The sequence below is a fragment of the Lissotriton helveticus genome, chromosome 1_1, assembly GCF_964261635.1.
Source record: "Lissotriton helveticus chromosome 1_1, aLisHel1.1, whole genome shotgun sequence".
Lineage (NCBI taxonomy): Eukaryota > Metazoa > Chordata > Amphibia > Caudata > Salamandridae > Lissotriton > Lissotriton helveticus.
Genome location: NC_136057.1, coordinates 2,001,619,445 through 2,001,638,714, shown reverse-complemented (window position 1 = coordinate 2,001,638,714; position 19,270 = coordinate 2,001,619,445). Strand labels below are relative to the sequence as shown.

The following is a 19,270-nucleotide window of genomic DNA, read 5'->3' as shown; positions in this document are numbered from 1 at the left end:
ATACATCATTTTGAAACTACTTTTCGAAGAAAATGTGACAAGTACAATTGAGCCGTTGTAGAGTTTCTCAATTCTTTTAGCAGAAGAACAATCAAAATGAGAAGTGGAATTATAAAAGGTATTGAAGAGTGAAGCCTCGTACTGTTTTACAGAATCCACATTATTAATTATAACAAATGTATATGAGCAGTATTATAAGAAACAATAGGCCCATAAGAATTGTCGATATTTTATTGGTTTTAGTATATTGCATAGACTTTTCAAACTTTGCAAACAAATGATAAAAGTTAATTATATTAATGGTTATGGCAAACAGAGTTTAAATTACCTTACTTTATTTGCACAGCTACAGCTTGAATAAACAGTCAGAGTGTTGAAGACGTCTGCTGATGCATTGGTGTTAAGAAATTATACAAACAACTGAATGTTGCAATTGAGGTGACTGGCACACAAGTAACAAATAGTGCAAGATAGTATCAGCCTGGGAAACTAAACGTTGACGTTATAATGTATCAAGTTAACAAAAAGAGACGGCCCGTCTAACAAGAACCAAAACAATCAAAGGACGCTGGCCAGCATCTATGCCAAAGGCTAGGGGCGTTGACAAGCCCTGTGTACACTGGTAGAATTGCTTTAAAATACAAGACAATATGGCAGATTAAACAGCAAGCACATGACAAGGGGAGGGCATGCCTAAAAGGGAAATGCATGTGAGAGGTCAGCAGCAATGAAGCGTGTGACACGGGCACGCCACATGGACATACATTACAGACTGCTCACATGCACTAAAACACACAACATTGCGAATCTACAATGTAAAGCATGATCTGAGATAAGGCAAACTTCCCAACACTAAGACACAGGGATCAGAGGGAAGGCAAAGACCCTTACCAGAAGGGAATGGCCCACACCTATTTATGATGCAGCACAGCAGTTAAGAAATTCTTGCTCAATGAGCCTTATTGTTAATAAGGCGAAAACATCTTTGTGAACACACTCCATACTCCTGATAGTCACTTCAAATATCAGATGACCAGCAGCAGAAAACAGCAGATATTTTAGGTGACGAAACTTAGCCCATGCAGACGGCGAAACATACAAAGCTTGAGACACATCTATCCCTACCTCGTCTAATGAGGAGACAAAGGCAATTACGTAAGAAACAATTAAACCACCTCCACTGCTGAATCAGTCCAATGCTCCATGGGCACCAGCCACAGGTCAGTCATGGGCCTAAATGTCTCCTACTGTTCTCCCCAAGCAAAAGGCTCCCCAATAGCTGCAAATGCAGACTAACGAGGCCGTAGTGCCGACAGGGACTCTCCCGCCCAGCTCATTTTCAACGAGAGCCATTGAGCCTGCTGGACAGAGCCCACTGTGGACTTGGCGCTACCGTCACAACGTTTCACTCGGAAAAGGGGGCAGCGGAAGAAGGCATGTATACTAGGGCTTTAAGTGGGATGCAAAATGTATGTGTGGGGGGGATTGCAGATTATAAAGGGGGCGTGTCCTAAATAATTGAGAGCGTAGCTTAGACAAGAAAACTAAACTTCTGTGATCCCTATAACGTGCCATCTTCACAGGTATTATGGTGCAAGATTAAGTAAAACATGTGAAATGTAAACAGGAAGTAGATCGCTGAAATGGATTACCATCATTTTTTTCACACTACTTGTTCTTCAAATAAATCGGTGTTAATTGTCAGTAAGTTTAAGGACATGAATAAGGGGTCCCACTTAAAGCTCTGCATATACCCCAGCACGCCAAACATAATGTATTCTGAAGTGAATGCAAGCATTTAACACCCCTGGTCAATTTTTATTTTTTTTGCGAAGTGGTCTAAGCTTAGGTGTGTGGGCTCACAGGGAGTGCCACACCTCTCAGATTCATTCTGCTTTAATACACAAACCATTAAGAGCTTAAAAGAAAAGCTGCCTGAAAAGACAAACTGTTTCACACACACACAACTTAATAAAGTGTGCATTAGTCAACAAGAAATAGAAACATTTGCCAAAAATGTGCTGCATCCTGTCTACCTGGTAATCTAGGAAAATGTTGTTTCTTGAATGTACACTTCACTAGAGATATAAGTGACTAATTCTGCTAATATGACCATACACACAGCACTCAAAATATTTCTTGCTTACTAACAGGTCAATTATTACCCAACTCAATTGTAAGCAGCCTGTCACTCTCAGAAGAACAACTGCTTGTGTTAGTCCTGCAGAGAGATGCAAATGTACGCTGTGGACGTGATGGAGTGAGGTAAAAAGCAAAATTTTGTATACCCCTCGTGAAGTTACTCTCTCATAACAGTAACATGAACTAATCATGTGGTTTGGGAAAAACTAACCCACATAGAATAGAACAAACATACAAAATACACGTGGGATACTAAATTGCTTGTGTTGCAACCATAATAGACTAACTGAGTGATAATGTGTTGTCTGAAAAAAACGCAAAGGCTATAATTTAACCAAAAAGTGGCATAAATGTGCTTACTGTTTGTCTATTTGTGGCAAAAACATGAAGACAGGTGAGCAAATAATTGTGGCTTTATTTGCTAGGTAATAACTAACAGGGATATCTTAGTAAGGTGGGAGGTAAACAGAAGGGCTATAATTCAATAATTAACGTTCAATTGTGTTTGTTTCTATAATAGTTCCCGTTGTGGCCTGTGAGGCCTGGTCCAAGATGGACGATTTCCATGACTCCGAAATAAATATGAAGCATGCATGCACTTGCTGAGTGGAGCTGCAGATGCGTATGAGCTGACTGTGCTGAATGGAACAGGTCAAGGACAATGCGCTCTGAAACCCTGACTGACTACCAATAAAATGGACATCCATATTGTGAACCCTGGGAAAAAAGCTTAAAATTACAATTTAAAGGACACGATGGAAGTGGCAACCTTAAAGACAATGGCGAAATTTATTTAGCTGAATCTGCGGAAGTCAAGTAATAAGATGATGAGGTTATGCTCATCCACCCCTTGAACCAACCAATCAGAATCGTCGGAGACCCCAAATGTTACTGATTTTAGATAGTTTAGCTAGGAAAAAGGGTATAAAAGAATAGGTCCGGAGTTTAGAAAAAAGCTCTCTTTTCGATTTCTATCTGCGTATCCTGACATGCTGCCGGAATGCTGAATTTCCTTGGAGTGTAAGAACTTAAACTTTTCAACTTTAAGCTTTGTTCGAATGAGTATAGAGTCTTTAGGTGAGGGAAAATAGCTTGAGGGAATAGAGAGATAGAATTTGGGAACTATTTTGTCTTTTGCTAATACTTATGTCTTGTAATGTCAAATACTGCATTCATTTTCTTTGAACTTAAAATTAAATGAAATATAAATGTGCGAGTTAAAATTCTTTATCTTTCCTTATAACTAATTGTAATAAATGAATTTAAAGTGAATAAAACTGATTATGCTAGGAGAATCTTCTTTAAATAAAAATTAGATAAATCAAGAATTAAGCTGGTCTTCTTCATCTTTAGCCTAATTTTTTACTAGCAGATCTATCGCCAACAATGGTGGTGTGTTTAAATAAATTTTCTTGTTGATATAAAACCATGGTAAATGAAATAAAACTGCTGGTGTATACAATATAAATAGTTAGTTTGACTTAAACACCCCGCTATAATACAGCAGCTCTCCTTTGATTCATACCGATCCATGTAGTAGGGAGAAAGTGTGCATGAATGATCCACAGTGTTATGGGCCCCACTGATGAATAAGTGCATGATTTGATACTTCAGGGAAAGGTAATGGAGTTCTAGAAATTATTCTCAGAGGAGCGCTGCAACAGACGTTCATGCAAGACTTTGAAGCAGGTGCAAAACCCTTTGAGCTATTATAACCTAACTGGATATTGTGAGCTGCCAGTTACAACTGGAGCTCTAAAACAAATGCATGAACCTGGCTAATAAGAACACATGTGAGTTTTTAGAAGTTTGATCTGTGGATTATATACATTGATCTGCAAGAGGCACACTAAGAACCTGAGCTCCAGTGGCATTGTTGGAATCTGAAACCAGCTGCATACATGCAAAACGCGGAAAAAAGTGTTGTAACACAATGACCTATGCTGCCAGCTGATAGACTTCGCCGGAAGATCAAATCCTCATATCTCAGTGGGTTAAATTTCCAACTCTGGAAATCTGAGGGCAGCTTTAAAGTCACCGATTTTTGTTGTTGCGGCCAACTCAGCTTTCGTTCTTCAATGGTTAATGAATTAAGTATCACTGAGCTGGGTAATAACATCTATTACTAACAGTTCCATTCAATTATGAGATTCTGGTTACAAGCGCTTCATAAAAAAGTACATATGTGTGCAGGTTTGTGTGTGTGCACATATATCGATCGTGTTAAATTAGGTGATGGAAAGGAGTTTTTTTTTTCCCATATGGGCAGTACTCTACTTCCAGATTTTCCTTTAAACAAAAAAAATGGTAATCCTAGTTAAAGGCCATCCCAGGCCATTTGCCCCTGACTGAGCTTAGCACCTATTTAAAAATGCACAAGGGAGACCCAAGGATACCCAAGGACCAAGGATGAATTAGAGATATAAGAAACAAGGGTCCCTAAGATGAGTGTGTAATTAAAAAATACTCAGGGTACACAACAATAATGCCCAGGGATTCTTCAATGAGTAGGATAAATAACTTTTATTGTATAAAATTATGAATACAATTGGGTTAGTAGGAGTGTATACCCCTACAGGGCGCAACTAAGCAGGTGTCACCTACAAAAACAGGCAAGTGAAAGGATCTTTTTGTGACAATTTATACAAAATCAAACGTCACAATTCTCATAGAAACAACACTACTGAACCCAAAGAATAATTCTACAAAATCACGTGGGTCAGAGTGATTCAGTCGAAGACATTTCGATCCACTACATATATGGAATCATCATCAGGACAATACAATGTTTGCCTGTAAACATAATGAAACCACAAAAAATACAAATTTAACCTGTAAGAGAAAGGGGGGGCAGAAGAGGGGAAGGAGAAAAATTAATTGAATTACCTAGGTAGCAGACGAAAATTCGGTGGGCAACCGTGATACAGTTGTGGTTAAAACATGCGGTAGAATACGTAGTGTGTCTCTGCAACGTCATCTGCCAGTAGGGCCAGAATAGGTGAGTGACCTCGAGGTCAACCATGATCATACGCTATACCAGGGTAGTCTGTGAGTATAAAACTAGTTATAGCAATCAAAGCTAATATGGGCTCTAGCCAGACCAGACTGCACATTAGAAGACACAGACAAGACTGCACATTAGAAGACACCTGCGCACGAGGAAGTATCTAGTTACTCCAACGAAAGGATAAATCTAATTACCCAATTCAACTTGTTAAACCACGGTCCGTTCCCACCAAGCATCAAAGCCTCCAGTCATGGGGATACAAATAGGTCTGAAAGGAGTCAAATAAATACTAAGCAATGATATGATGTAAGCGAGTATGTGAGTATAAGAGTAAAACACAATATTAGCTTACATATTAACAATGCTTCAAGGCATGTGTCAGAGTGGGACAGTACCCAATCGTGACCCTCCACAATAACGAGGTGCTAGAGCTGGTATTATAACAAGCAGAACATGACCGCAGTAACTCAAACCCGGTTTGCTGGTTCTAAAAAACGAAGGACAATACAGTATAATTAGTCATACAAAATAGGCATCTAGAAATTAACCTCAACTGCACCCAAAATAGCTGACAACCTATTCAAATACCATGATCGGTATGGAAAATGAGGATGCCAAGAAAAAGTTGCGGGGTCCCTGGCAGGCGGGAATACAGCCTCAGTATCTCTTCTTCTCTGAACTGCAATGCTATGTGCTCCATTGTACGTCGTTATGTTTTCCGGGCACCTGACAAGTACTGACTACTGAGACTTCGATAATTCCCCTATTTGCGGTAACTTGACAACATACTATGAGTAAAGGTTCCATGTAGCAATTATGATGTATAATGTGTTTGAATAACTGAAGACTATGACCTTTCACTTGGTTATACTACCATGCTAATATGAATCACTCCCATGAATGTTATTTATGTTTGTTTGTGATAACTTTATTTCGGTCAACGACCATAAAAGCACAGATAAAATATGGACATACAATAAAATACATAAATAATTAAGAACCAATAGTTAAAACATTATTATACAATCAGTTATCAAACGAAAAATGGCCATCATTATAATCAGTCACAATTAATCAAAGTGGACCTTCTACGCCACATGCCGTACAAAAAGTGGGAGACCGAAAACACAATGATGGGGGATGTATCATATTTTAAATTTCTAACGGCTTGAGCACAATGTTTTAGTCCCAGATTTTTACATAGTGGTACCAGCCAAGCTCTCCGGATTGCTCTATAAGCAGGGCAAAAGAACAAAACATGGGCAATGTCTTCATTGCTATTGTTGCAGACAGGGCAGATTCCCTCCTCTTGACCTGCCCATTTGCAGGTCAGTGTCCCAAGTGGCAGGCAACCGTGCCTTAATTGTGTATATAGTTTTCTTGCAAGGGGAGGTTCTATTTGGTCCGGAAATTCCTCCCTTCTGGGCACGAGTTTTACTTGCAAAAATTCCGAAGACAACCTGCCCATACTTGGCAAGCGGTGCAGCAAACTTAGGTTGTAGTGCCTCAGAGAGGCCAGCAGCTCAGTTCTCCGCACCACTGGACAACTCTCCGCCGGGGTCTCCCATATTTGGGGCATTCCTATTCGATAGGCAATAGTTTTAATGTGGAGCAACCAGGGTATTTTCTTAGTCTTCAACGACCCCCAGACAGCAGCGGACTCAGCTCTGTAGTCCGCAAGCTCAGGTACTGTCCAGAGCCTTCTCCAGTACAGGAGGGGTCGGGCCGCTAATAGTTCAGAGATGGGCTCCACACCTAGGTCAAATCTCAAGGGTATGAGCGGGGTGCTTTGGGGTAGACCAATCAGATTCCTCATAAAGGCCCGTTCAACCCTGAGAAGGCTTGCTATGCTCGAATGTCCCCAAAGTTCTGCACCGTAGGTTGCAGCAGGTCTAACTTGAACACTGTAGATTTCAAGCGCTGGGGAGACTGGCTTAAATTGCGTTGTCCGCTGGAACTTGCCTATGCCCCCTAGTATCTGTGAGAGCTTTAGGGTAGATTTGGCTACCTGAGGGCCCCAACCAAAGTCCTCAGTCAAGGTGACCCCCAGGTATACAAAGGTTCTCACCCTTTCGAGCGGGGTGCCGTTTAGTTCCGGGGCGGGTGCGTTTCGGGGGACCGAACATCATATATTTCGTTTTATCTAAATTAATCTCGAGTCCCCGCGAGGCGCAGAATGAAACAAAGCCGTCCAGAACCCGCTGGATGCCTGTTGATGTTCGCGACAACAATAAGGTGTTGTCTGCGAACATCAGAGCAGGCACCCGACCTGACGCCAACCAAGGGGCGTCGCTATCCCGGACTCTATCTAGTTCCCCCACCAGGCCATTTATATATAGACTAAAAAGCGTAGGAGCCAGGGCGCAGCCCTGGCGTACGCCTCTAGTTACAGGGAAACGTGCAGATAGCTCCCCGTTCTTCCCGCACCTCACCCGGGCATAGTTCCCTTCATGAAACCGCTTCAAGACCTCCAATAGATAGGGAGGAAGGCCAAGGTCTTTTAAGACCCTCCATAAACTCTCCCTCGGCACAAGGTCGAAAGCGGCCCGCAGGTCAACGAAGACCAGGTAGAGGCTGCCACCCTCGACACTTACGGTCTTCCAGAAAAGGACCTGCAGCCTAAAGAGTTGATCCATGGTCGAGATCCCTGATCTAAAGCCGGCCTGAAGGGTAGTCATTACTTCATGCTCCTCCGCCCATCCCAGTATTCTATCCAGGAGTATCCGGCCCATCAGTTTTTGGGTAGTATCCAAGAGACTGATTGGTCTATAATTTGACGGCTCCAAAGGGCACCCCTTCTTAAAAATAGGGACGATCTCGGCCCCCGCCCAGGTGTCAGGTATCTTTTCCCCCAGTAGGACTGCATTAAACAATACGGTTAGGTACGGAGCCCAGATCTTTGGCTGAGAACGGAAAAGGTCACCCGGTACCCTATCGAGGCCTGGTGCTTTGTTAGGGAGTTGACTAGTGATTGTAGTCTCCACCTCCCTAGCTGAGATACTCTCACCACTTCTCGGGGCCATCCTCGCCTCGGTGCCCCTATGGTCTATCTGGTGTCCCATGCCCGAGGCCCCCCGCAGTCGACACTTGTGCGGGGGGTCTTGGGCAGGAGAGATCCAGGAGGGACCTTCTAGCTCTAGCATCCCAGACCTATCTAAATGGTCACTGTAGCCGGTCACAGGGCTAGTGTAGAGTGCAGAGAAATGCGCCTCCCACACTGGGATATTTGTTAGGAGGGTCCCCCCACCATCATTTGCACCGTAATTTACTAATGCCCAGAATAGTTTGGTATCTTTTGTCACAAGGGCACCTCTGAGTTCTTCCCACCTGTCTTCTTCCCACTCTCTTTTGCCCCTGGTCAGCTCCTTTTTGTAAATCAGTCTAGCTGCCCTAATATTCTCTCTATCTTTTGCCTTAATTGCCGCAAGGAGCTCCTTTTTTGAGTTCCTGCATGCATCATTAAACCAGGGGTGTGTTTTTGGAACATGCTTCTTAATTCTACTTATGGGGTAAAACACGTCCCCTAGTACCTCAACTAGCTGTTTATGCGTATCTAGTGCCTGCTGCCAACCAGGCGAGTCACCCATCTGCTCTATAAAATGGATAGCGAGTTGGTAGATTTTGGCAAGCTTCGAGGTTGAATCTACAAGGTGGGGCCACTTAACCCTTCTTCTGTTGTTGGTCAGCGTGAGAGGAAGTGTCATCGTGGCAGGTATGTGGTCAGGGGTGGTTAATCCAAATGAACCTGGTTTGAAAGTTACTACCAGGGCATTGTGATCACTGTCCTGTCTTTGAATGACCCTAAATTCTTTCAGCTTGTCCCAGTTTTTAGCATCCACCATTAGGTAGTCAATGATGGTTGTTTTGTTTGCCCGATTAAAAGTTGCCATTGCTGGGCGGTCAGGGTCCAGTCTCCCATTGCACGCCCGCAGGGATGTCGCAAGGGAGAAACTTTTTATTTGGAGCACAAGGGGTGTCCATGCCCTGACAGGGGCAATATTCGGGTCCGGGATATGCCATAGTGCATCTACCACATCTTGGTCACCCAGTTCTAAACTACCCAGAGGTTCAAATTGGCAGTTAAAATACCCTCCGAGGATTATTGAGATAGAGGGGTCTAGCCCTTGAATGAAAGAGTTCAGGGCTCTAAATGTAGCTGATTCCTGGCCATTCCTAGATGGCCTCGTGTAGGTGTTTATTATTGCTACTAGGGGTTGGCTTGGGGGTTCTATTAAGATACACTGGATGTCCGGGGAATTTGTTTGGATTTTGGTTGCTCGGATTCCCAGGTGAGTTCCTATCCAAATTGATAGCCCGCCCAACGGGCGCCCTCTGCCTGTAGATACTGCCAAGATGTCAACGTTGCAAAGGTCGCACTCGAGCTCTCTTCTAGTGCCCAGGTCACTTGCATTAGGCAGATGTCATATGCTGCCATAAAGGTGGCCCACTCGGGAGTAAGCAGCTCGTTTTTTAGCCCGGCTATATTCCAGGAGACCAACTTTAGGCATCCTTCTTCTGAACTTACTGATCCTTCGACTTCCCTAATCCCCCTATTGCTAATCCTTTTCCTTACTATGTTAACAGCTTTTGGAGCCTCCCTCAGCGTTTGCGGCAGAATATTTTCCTCTGGTGCCCCTATTTATGAGAAAGGCATTTAATAGACAACCTAGATTCCTTCTTCTCTCTCCGTACATGCATAAGATCTCTTCTCTGAATTGCAATGCTAAGTGCTACAATTGTATATCCTTATGTTTTCCAGGCATCTGACCAGTACAGGATACTGAGACTTTTGCATTACAGCATACTATGATTCAGGGTCCTTGTAGCAATTATGATGTGTAATGTGTTTTAAATAATTGAAGTCTGTGAACTTTGACTTGGGTCATGGACAACCAATTTATGATCATACACCAGGTTTTCTATCTTGCATAATTTGTCTTGGTTCAACTGTCTTGGCAACATTCTACATCTCTTCCCTATATTGTTTTGTTGCTATTGGGGTCCAACTAGTATTCATAATTATCTTTACCAGTCTTAGCTTGCCATCATTCTAAGTTGGCTGCTGCGTATTCTGTTTCACTTGGAGTGTGACTCACTTAGGCTGCTTTCTAAATGAATTTCATGAAGACGCAAGCGCTTTTCATATCATTTCACCGCCAGCTTGCTCTGGCACTCGCCAGCTTGCTGCACACCACGCTCCGTCAGGGCAGGTTGGACCTCCTTATGTATCATTCTTCTTTGTTCTTCTACGATTGTATTGTCCTAGATTGAGCTTACTTCTCTCTACTCAGGTACGGCTGAGCTGTATTCTCGCCTGCCAGGGACACCGCTACCTTATCATGACATCCTCACACTCGATACAAACCCTGATATATGAATAGGTTATCAGGTGTGTTGGGTTCATCTCTAGACGTCTATTTCGTTGGACTCATTATACAGCATTGTCCTTCATTTTTTAAACCAGGTCCTGTCCACTGATTACACTTGTTGCTTGTTATAACACCAGCTCTAGCAAGCCTGTTACTGTGAAGGGTAGCGATCGGGTACTGTCCCATTGTGACATATGGCTTGATGCACTGTTGAGACAGATGCTAATAATGTGTTTCCCTCTTATTTAGTAGCGTACTGGCTTACACCAGATCATTGCTTACTATTAATTTGACTCCTTTCAGACCTATGGGTATCCCCTTGACTGGAGGCTTGGATACTTGGCAGGAACAGACCGTGGTTTAGCAAGATGAATTGGGTAACTAGATGTATTCTCTCGGTTGCTAGTAATTAGACACCTAATTGCACATGTCTTCTAATGTACAGCGTGGTCTGGCCATAGCCTATATTAGCGTTGGAGTGCTATAACTAGTTTTATACTCATGGACTATCCTGGTACAACACATGACCATAGTTGCCCTGCATGTGACTCACTTATTCTGGCCCTACTGGCAGGTCACATTTCAGAGATGCACCACGTAGTCTACTGCATGTATTACGTGTTATTATTTCTATTTTGTGTTTTGTCATGGTTTCGATTTTGAATTTAAACATGATTTTTTCTCTCTGGTTGTTTACCCTAACAGTAATTTACTATTTTGTTTGACTGACATTGCTTGCTTCCTTTTTGTAAAGTGACGTATTTATGTTGGTGGGTGAGGTGAAGATTGGGGGGACACTTAGGCTCCTTTTTCGCCATTCTGTTTTACCAAATTTGACAGCGACATTCATGGACCCTACAAGGGGGGCAGTCACCAGGTCAGAAGGAGGTGGCAGGGGCGCAGGGAGTTTCTGGGCGGTCGCTGACACAGACCTTTACCTAGCAGTCACCCGTGCATGCACAGTTGGGCATAACCGAGCACTGGCCCTTGGGGGTGACAAACCTGGGTGTAGGGGGTGCCCCGCTGTAGGTATACTAAGGGTAGCCGGGCCTCCTGCACAAGTTCTTTGATAACATTGGAGCCATCCCCTTGGGGACAGACTGGATAGGGAAAGGGGACTCTTTTCATTAGGAGGGCCCCAACAGGGTCAAAGAAGGGGTAGAGCCAGTCTTGCTCTCACTTGGAATCATCACGGAATAACTTGCTTGGTTGCACAGGAACAGACTAGTTATGCTTAGGTGATTCACATGTTCTAGAATTGATGTTAAGGCTAGAATAACAAAGAAGACCAGCAAAAAAAAAAAAACACTTACCCAGGTGATTCAATTTATTTTTTTCCTTCCTCTCTTCCCTCCACCCCCGTCCCCCATTTACTCTTACAGGCTATATTTGAATTTACATGTTTTTCACATTTAATTAAGTATATAGATAAACACTGTCTTGTCCTGATGACGATCCCATACGTCTGGTGCATAGAAAGGTCGTCGAATTAATCACTCTGACCCACGTGATTATGTAAAATTGTTCTTAGGGTGCAGTAGTGTTGTCTCTGTGAGAATTGTGATGTTTGATTTTGTATAAATTGTCACAAAAAATACCCCTTCCCTTGCCTGTTTGTGTAGGTGACATCTGTTTACTTGTGCCCTGTATGGGTATACACTCCTATTTACCCAATTGTATTTTTGATTTTATAGACAATAAAAGTTCTTTAACCTACTCATTGAAGAATCCCTGGGAATTATCGTTGTGCACCCAGAGTATTTTTTAATCATATCCTCAGCTTAGGGACCTTTGCTCCTTATAGCGCTGAGTTGTCCATCAACTGTTGTTTTTGCATTGAGGTTAGCGCCTGACAAAGACCCAGGACGATAATTAAGGCCTATTTGGCCTCTCAGTCCAACCTTCTTTCTCCTGATCCTGGTGAGGTGCAGATGTGCCCTTTGTAAATACACATAAGAGTAAAATGCTAATAAATTTACACGGCCTTCACCATCATTTTAAGAGTGATTATTTGGAGGATAATTGGAAAACTGGAACGCTTGATGGGAAGCGAGTGTAAAATGGTGATACTGACTCGCATGTTACACAAGTGTGTTCAACTTATACCTATTAAAGGCATTGAAATCTCCAAAATACGCTGGCATCCTATACATGCGAAGTGTAATCAGGCCTGAAGCATTTAACTTGAATCTTCGCTGTACGAAGCAGGCTAAAATAGACCCATGTCTTTGTTGTTAATAATGGTTTAGTAGGCTGAATTTAGTACTAGGATAACAATGTAGCTTGCTAGAAAATTCCAAGGTTGGCCGTCCACCTTGATGTGAATGCTGGCAATAGTAAGAGGTTAATGACGTGATCCTCCTGTGATCACTCACTTGGGTGGGAGAGATAAGCCACAAAATTACGGTGTTTCTCAAAGAGTAGTTAAAGACTTTTTTAAGACCATTTAATTTCTCAGTCTTTTTTTCAAACGAGCGAAACCATTAGGCATTCCCAATTTAAAGTAAGGAAACGGATATATTAAGTTCCACATTCATAAGGACTATCTGTCAGCCTTTGTAATGAGGAAGGGAGGTGTTTGGTGGATTGTAAACAGCCATGAGCACTTATCATGGTTCTGTCAGCAGCAGTACATACGCAGCTCTCTGGCAGATGTACCAGGAACTGATGATGTTACCTTCGGTCAAAACGAGCTTTCCACTAACCAATAAAACGAAAAGAAAAAACAGAAAAAGCCGGAAGGGAGGTGTTGGAGTGACCTGGTAATACATACATTATTTATCACTTACTACCATTTGTATGTGATACAGGGAGATTGAGCCTTCCATAAAACAATGATTTGGAAAGAAAAAGGCCAAGTACAAGGTTTTCACACGACTGCCGGCACAAAGAACCAATGCATCGGTTTATATTCTTTTGCTCTTTGTGTTAAAATAGTTGTAAACAAAAAAACAAGCATTGGCAAAGACAAAAGGTGTGTGTGTTGAACATTACAATACATGTAAATGAAGGCATTCACAAACGCAGTTTGCCTGCATTGCATACACAAATGCTGTTAATCACATTAAAGCCTGAACTATTGGCTTTCTCAACACTAGGGAAATAAATGAGTCAAGAAAGGACTGCTTTCTGTATACAATGCATATAAGTGGAAGAATTGAATACGACATACAAAGTAATGTTAAATGTGCTTATCAAATGTTAAAAAAAGTCCCTCATGAATAATAGTGGAAGCACTTCTTGGAAGGCATAATGATACACCAAATTGCATGAGGTGATTGACTAACACTCCTCTGGGAAGAGACAAAGCCCATGCTTTGTATATATATTTATGAATTGGTAAAAATAAGACTGCAGGCAGATGCACTGTCAAGCCAGGTCCAAAAAAAAGGCAACAAAAATCGTTATGATAATTTATTAATCTTGTAGCCACATATCCTAATTAAATCTCGAAAGAGTGAGGGAGAATGAGAGATAGGATACAGAGAAAAGGAAGAAAGTATTCACACACATAAAAGTAGCAAAGGAAATGATGTTGGAATGGTCTAATAACACAACTTCAGACAAGAGAGCGTCAGCTGCCAAAAGACCAACTGTATTATAGTACATAGATAATTAAAACCACTTGTATAGTCTAAATGACTTTGCTAGGCATAGAGCAGCTTGGAAAAAGTTTTCCTTGGATGATTTGCACCAGCATCCAAGATTTAATAAACTCGAGGTCACTGCATTAACAAAAACAAATTGTACCACAAGATTTGGTGCTAAATCCCTGGTGGGTGCAGACATTCCAAAAGATTTCGGTTGTAAACTCAGATTTATTCCCTTTCTGGATGTTTGAAACTGATCTAAATTAGATGGCCTAGCCAAGGAAAATAACACCAATCCCATATTCTATCCCACACAGTTCCCTAAATTAACCTCCCTAAAAATCCCAAGTATGTGTCCATTTCCACCGGTCCTCTACCTTGAAGCATCATCCAACAGGATCACGCAGATTCTACAGAATAGTTTCTATAAGTGGTCTTGGGGTTTTCCCATTTCTGTCTTATGGGTCGTATACCCTTTACTTCTGCAAAGATGCATAGCTGCCAAGTAGTCCTAAATCAAGTGTGCCAGTTTGAGACAGAAGTATCATGTTATGGTATATCACTTTGCATTCTGGAACTTGTAGTTTTTTACTTTTACCATTTTAAGTATATGCTTAAAAACTCAGAATCCAACTTGCTTTAGGCTAAAATAAACAAAATCAGCTGAATTTGATCGGAGGCACTAGTCAACAATGCTGATGCTCTTGTCCATATACGTAAATACACGAAGTGTTACCACCCACCCTGAGCTCCCTTTTTTTCCGTCTCCCCGACAGTCTCCAATACCTCTACACAGGCATCGTCACCCTCTGCCCCTTCTTACCTGAACCATCCTGACAACTTCCGCAGCAGATTAAACTTGGGAGGTTTGTATTCGTCGTCCTTGATTGACAAAGGTAACATCTTAGCAGAGAGCGCCTGCTCCCCTCCTGCCCCTGTGCAGTGCGCCCTCTATAGCACACCACCCTGTTCCCGGCAGGGTTCCTATATTCGAAGCTGCTGTACAGTCAGTCACACTCTGCCCAGACAGGGACACTGTCTGTGCTGCCGACAAAGAAAAGGGACGAAACACAACACTTGGCAAAAGACAGGGAAGCACAACGAGTGTATTTCCGTGTTAATAAGTGTTCATGACCGAGATGGAGTATTACCGTCATTTATCGGAAAGTTGGGGTCAAAATTACAGGAATATCAGTATGCATCATTCAATAAGAAGTAGGAAGATATGGTTAGTTTCTTGCATCATTATAACGGTTTAGTTAATGCATAATAATAACAAAAGGAAACATGTTTTATGTATTAGATATGTGCTACATTAAATGGAAGTCTGCACGTTCTTATATAAATGGTATAATATGTCCAAATACGATCAGAACTGGCATTTCCTTAAAATATCTTCATTGAAAAATGGACGCTAAGCATATCCACAGCCTGGTAAAACATACCAGGCATACCTGCCAAGGTAGCCCTTCTTCTATGTCAATGCCGGTACATTTAGCCTCTCGAGTCCTTTACATCTTCGGCCATATTCAAAAAGGAATTTTTCATTGGCAATGAGACTGCACTTAAAAAACAGCTCTGAGTCTAAGAGTAGGGTCGACATTATCGCGGGAGAAGCTACTGTTGAGTATGAAAGTACGTTTCTACAATATTGTAATTTAAAGTATTAACAATTTGTTATACACGTTTCTGTCGCTTTTCCAACTTGTTTTAAAATGTTGCTATTGCTAGTGGAGTGCTTTCGTTTTCTACAAATTGGTGGAGTTCCTGGCTGTGTTTGTGGCGTCCGGTTTATAAACGAACTGGCCGCTGTAAGATGGTGGTCACATCATACTTTGATTAAACGTGGGTGGCAGAGTGTACTTGTTTCCTGCTGGAGCCGCCAGCTCACCCTAGTGTTCCGTGACGTAAACACCATACTGCCTTCCTGAAACACGATAGAAAAGACAGGGAACAGGCAATCGCCCTCCACAGTCTCATCATGCCTTGTTATGTAGACGAAGTATCGCAAAGAACAAAACACTCTGTATAACAGGTGCTTATTCGTATGCTATTTGATTATTAATGTAATATTACACTATTTGCCAAGTATTATCAATACCGATTTGGCTTACAATTTGTACACTGAGTAAAAATGTGTTATAAAACTTCAGAATGTATTACTTCACTGTGTATTCACTAATTATCATAACTCCTTTCGATGTCTGTCAGAACGTTTAGGTACCTATGAACTGAACTACGTGGAGGTCCCTACAACATGGTTACCTCTTGCTGACGAGTACATCCATATCCCATTACGTGGCCATTCTTGCCCTACGTCTGTTTCCAAATTACCGGCATACACCAATGAAAACTGCTTCCTGCCCCGGGGCTGCTCAGCTGTCAGCAGGGCTTGTTGCGACCGCAGAGTGGAGGCTGAGCACCCAGCTGTTGTAATGCTGTCAGTTTACCTCTGAGAAGCGCGAGGCGTCAGTCGAACTGAACAAAAAGCGAAACGCGTCCTAAGCCTATGTTAGGTAGCGACCCCTGCCGCTGTACAACTATGTGTATTCTTTACAATGCGTCTAGAGTTTCCTACCTTCTGATAACTGAACCCTCACTGTAGAAGAACTTTTTATTTTTTATTTTATTTAAACTAGATTGCCCTCGGTCCTTCAAGATGTTAACTCTGCAATTGATTCTTCCCTTCCTGTCGGTGGGGGATTTTTCTAACCTCTGAACCTGAGGAACGCTTATTTTCATGTGCCAGTGCACCGGGACTCGCAGAGGTTTCTGAGGTTCTGTGTGGGAGAGGTACAATTCCAGTTTCAGGTATTGTCCTTTGTTCTCTCTGCTTCACCTAGGGCAGTGGTTTCCAAACTTTTGACTCCTGAGGACCCCCATTGAGTCACCACTGGAAGCCGGGGACGCCCAAGCAATTTGTAGGATTTAAATTTCAAACATTAAAACAGTAATTCAAAAAGAATTAACACACGTGTGCACACAAAACAAATACTCAAATTACTAATGATTTTAGGGGCATATTTACAAGCCCTTATCACCATGGGAACATCCCTTTTTGAGACGTTCCTGTGGCCCAATGCTTAGCGTGAAAAGGGTGGGCAATGGGTGTTGCGGTGGGCTTTTCCCCTGCAACACCCATTGATTTTGACGCTGCCCCCTGTTTACAAGGGCAGCGTAAAGGGGAGGCAGCGCCAAAATGAAATGCTTCATTTCTCCTCGTTTTTGCAAAACGCCTTGGATTGTTTATGATCAGGAATGTGATCCTTCCTGCACATCAACAATCTTTAAAAAAAAATGTCATTTTGTACCTTCCATGTGTGCTGCATTAAGCAGCACCCATAGAAGTGACAAAACAACATTTCAAGATTGTTGTACATAAACAATCTTCCCCTGTTAAGTGTAGCGCCAGCTCAGGGGAAACGCAGGGCTGCACCATATTCTTTTATATATGGTGCAGCCCTGCGTTTCTGAAGTGGCGGAGTGTGTTGTTAAGCCAAGGAAGCTAACAACACTCTCTGCCACTTCTGTTGTATTTTATATTGAAAGAATTTGCAAGAAGACGAAAAAGGTTAATGGGAAGCTTGGTGCTGCGTCTCAGTGACTACCCTTTCGATGGTTAGTTTTATTTCGCAGTACGAGGCTCCTGCTCCTGCCAGGGCGAGACTGGAAGCCCAAAGCAGCCCTGGAAAATGATTTCAGACCAGTCCCCATACTGTGCATACCAAGTGCAGAGAGTGAGCCTGACCACTACAAAGAGGGCTTTGGGAGGCTCTTCCCTTAAGAAATTTAGGAAACAATGGTGCAGTCTACAACACATTTATCATTATATATTAAATTGTATTAGCTTTTCAAGAATAGTAAATGAATACCGCACTATGCACCAGAATACTAAATTCTTTCTGGGGTTTCTTCAATGATTCCCCCACTATCACCCTCCAACAGTGCTTCTCATCTCTCCATAGCCCCTCTGTCACGTGTATTTCATTTTTTATAGCATCTCTCACTGTAGGATGTCAGAGCAATATACACCACACAAATATAGAGACAGTGAATAATACGTATAAATCAGTGTATAGAAAATGTTACATAAGGCAAAGGGGACTACAAGGTGTAGAACTTACATGTCATTCATACCGGCAGGCATTTTTAAAGAGTGCTTGGTCTAGAGAAGCACAAACTCAGCATTCAGAACATAACACAATGGTTAGCATTGACTTTAACAATAAAATGTATTTCCACCCAAAAAAACCTTTTTAGCAGCATCAGTATAATGAAAGACCTGGAAAAACAAAAGTCACAAACTTGTACCTTGCAGTTTGCAAGCAGCTGTTTGATGACAGTTTATAGGTCACTGTGCTAGATTACGATTGCCACTTATGTAATGCACTTTAACAAAATAATCTCTCTGACAAAAGCAGTAACCCACTGACATATGCATATAAAATACTGTTTTTTAAAATGCATGGTACAAGTTCTTTGCAGCAGGCATATTAACCCTCTGTGCTACATTAGATAAGTCAAAGCTGCTACTGGACAAAACTCTCATCTCTCTCCAGCAGGGACATTAATCACAGGCGTTATCTTGACACTTTTATTGATCTTTTAAAACTGCTAATTAAACAAGATATTTTGCAGTGCTTTTAAGACTGCTGCCTGCGGACCCCCTGGGAATGTGTCAGGGACCCCTGGGGGTCCGCGGACCACAGTTTGGGAAACACTGACCTAGGGTGTTTACCAAGGTGTTGGTTCCTTTGGTGGGGTTGTTGCATGCTCCGGGGATCCAAGTGTTCTCGTACTTGGATGAATGGTTGATTTCTTCCTCTTATTTTCCTAAGGCTCAATCTCAGACTCAGGATGTCTGCAGTCTTCTACAGCGGTTCAGGTGGTTTCTGAATCTGGAGAAGTCCCATTTGAATCCCACTCGGTAACTATTGTTCATTGGAGGGGTCTTCAAAACGAGGATGGGGAAGGTGTTCCTTTCCGAATCTCGCAGGAAGACTCTTGTGAAAGAACTGACAGCGGCTTTGTACTCTCCCGCTTCCACAGCACGGAAGTTGTTGAGTGTGCAGGGGTTGATGGCTGCTACTGTCATGATTGTTCCTTGGGCCAGGTTGCACTTGTACCACTTGGTGAATCACATCCTTTGCCTCTTGTGTCCG

General features: G+C 42.4%; 1 protein-coding gene across 2 annotated transcripts in view; it reads right to left on the bottom strand.

The window, feature by feature from the left end:
• Positions 1-15,168, bottom strand: part of SLC30A7 (solute carrier family 30 member 7) — a 228,986-nt gene extending 213,818 nt beyond the window's left edge. Inside the window, exon 1 of one of the 2 annotated variants that reach the window (XR_013594931.1) lies at positions 14,932-15,160. Coding sequence is in view for 1 of the 2 variants with exons in the window: in XM_078644589.1 (XP_078500715.1) it covers positions 14,932-15,011 (80 nt within the window). In the remaining variant the exon portion in view is untranslated. Of the gene's footprint in view, positions 1-14,931 lie in introns of both variants that reach the window. The other variant, XM_078644589.1, reaches the window with a different exon arrangement.
• Positions 15,169-19,270: the final 4,102 nt, after the last annotated feature.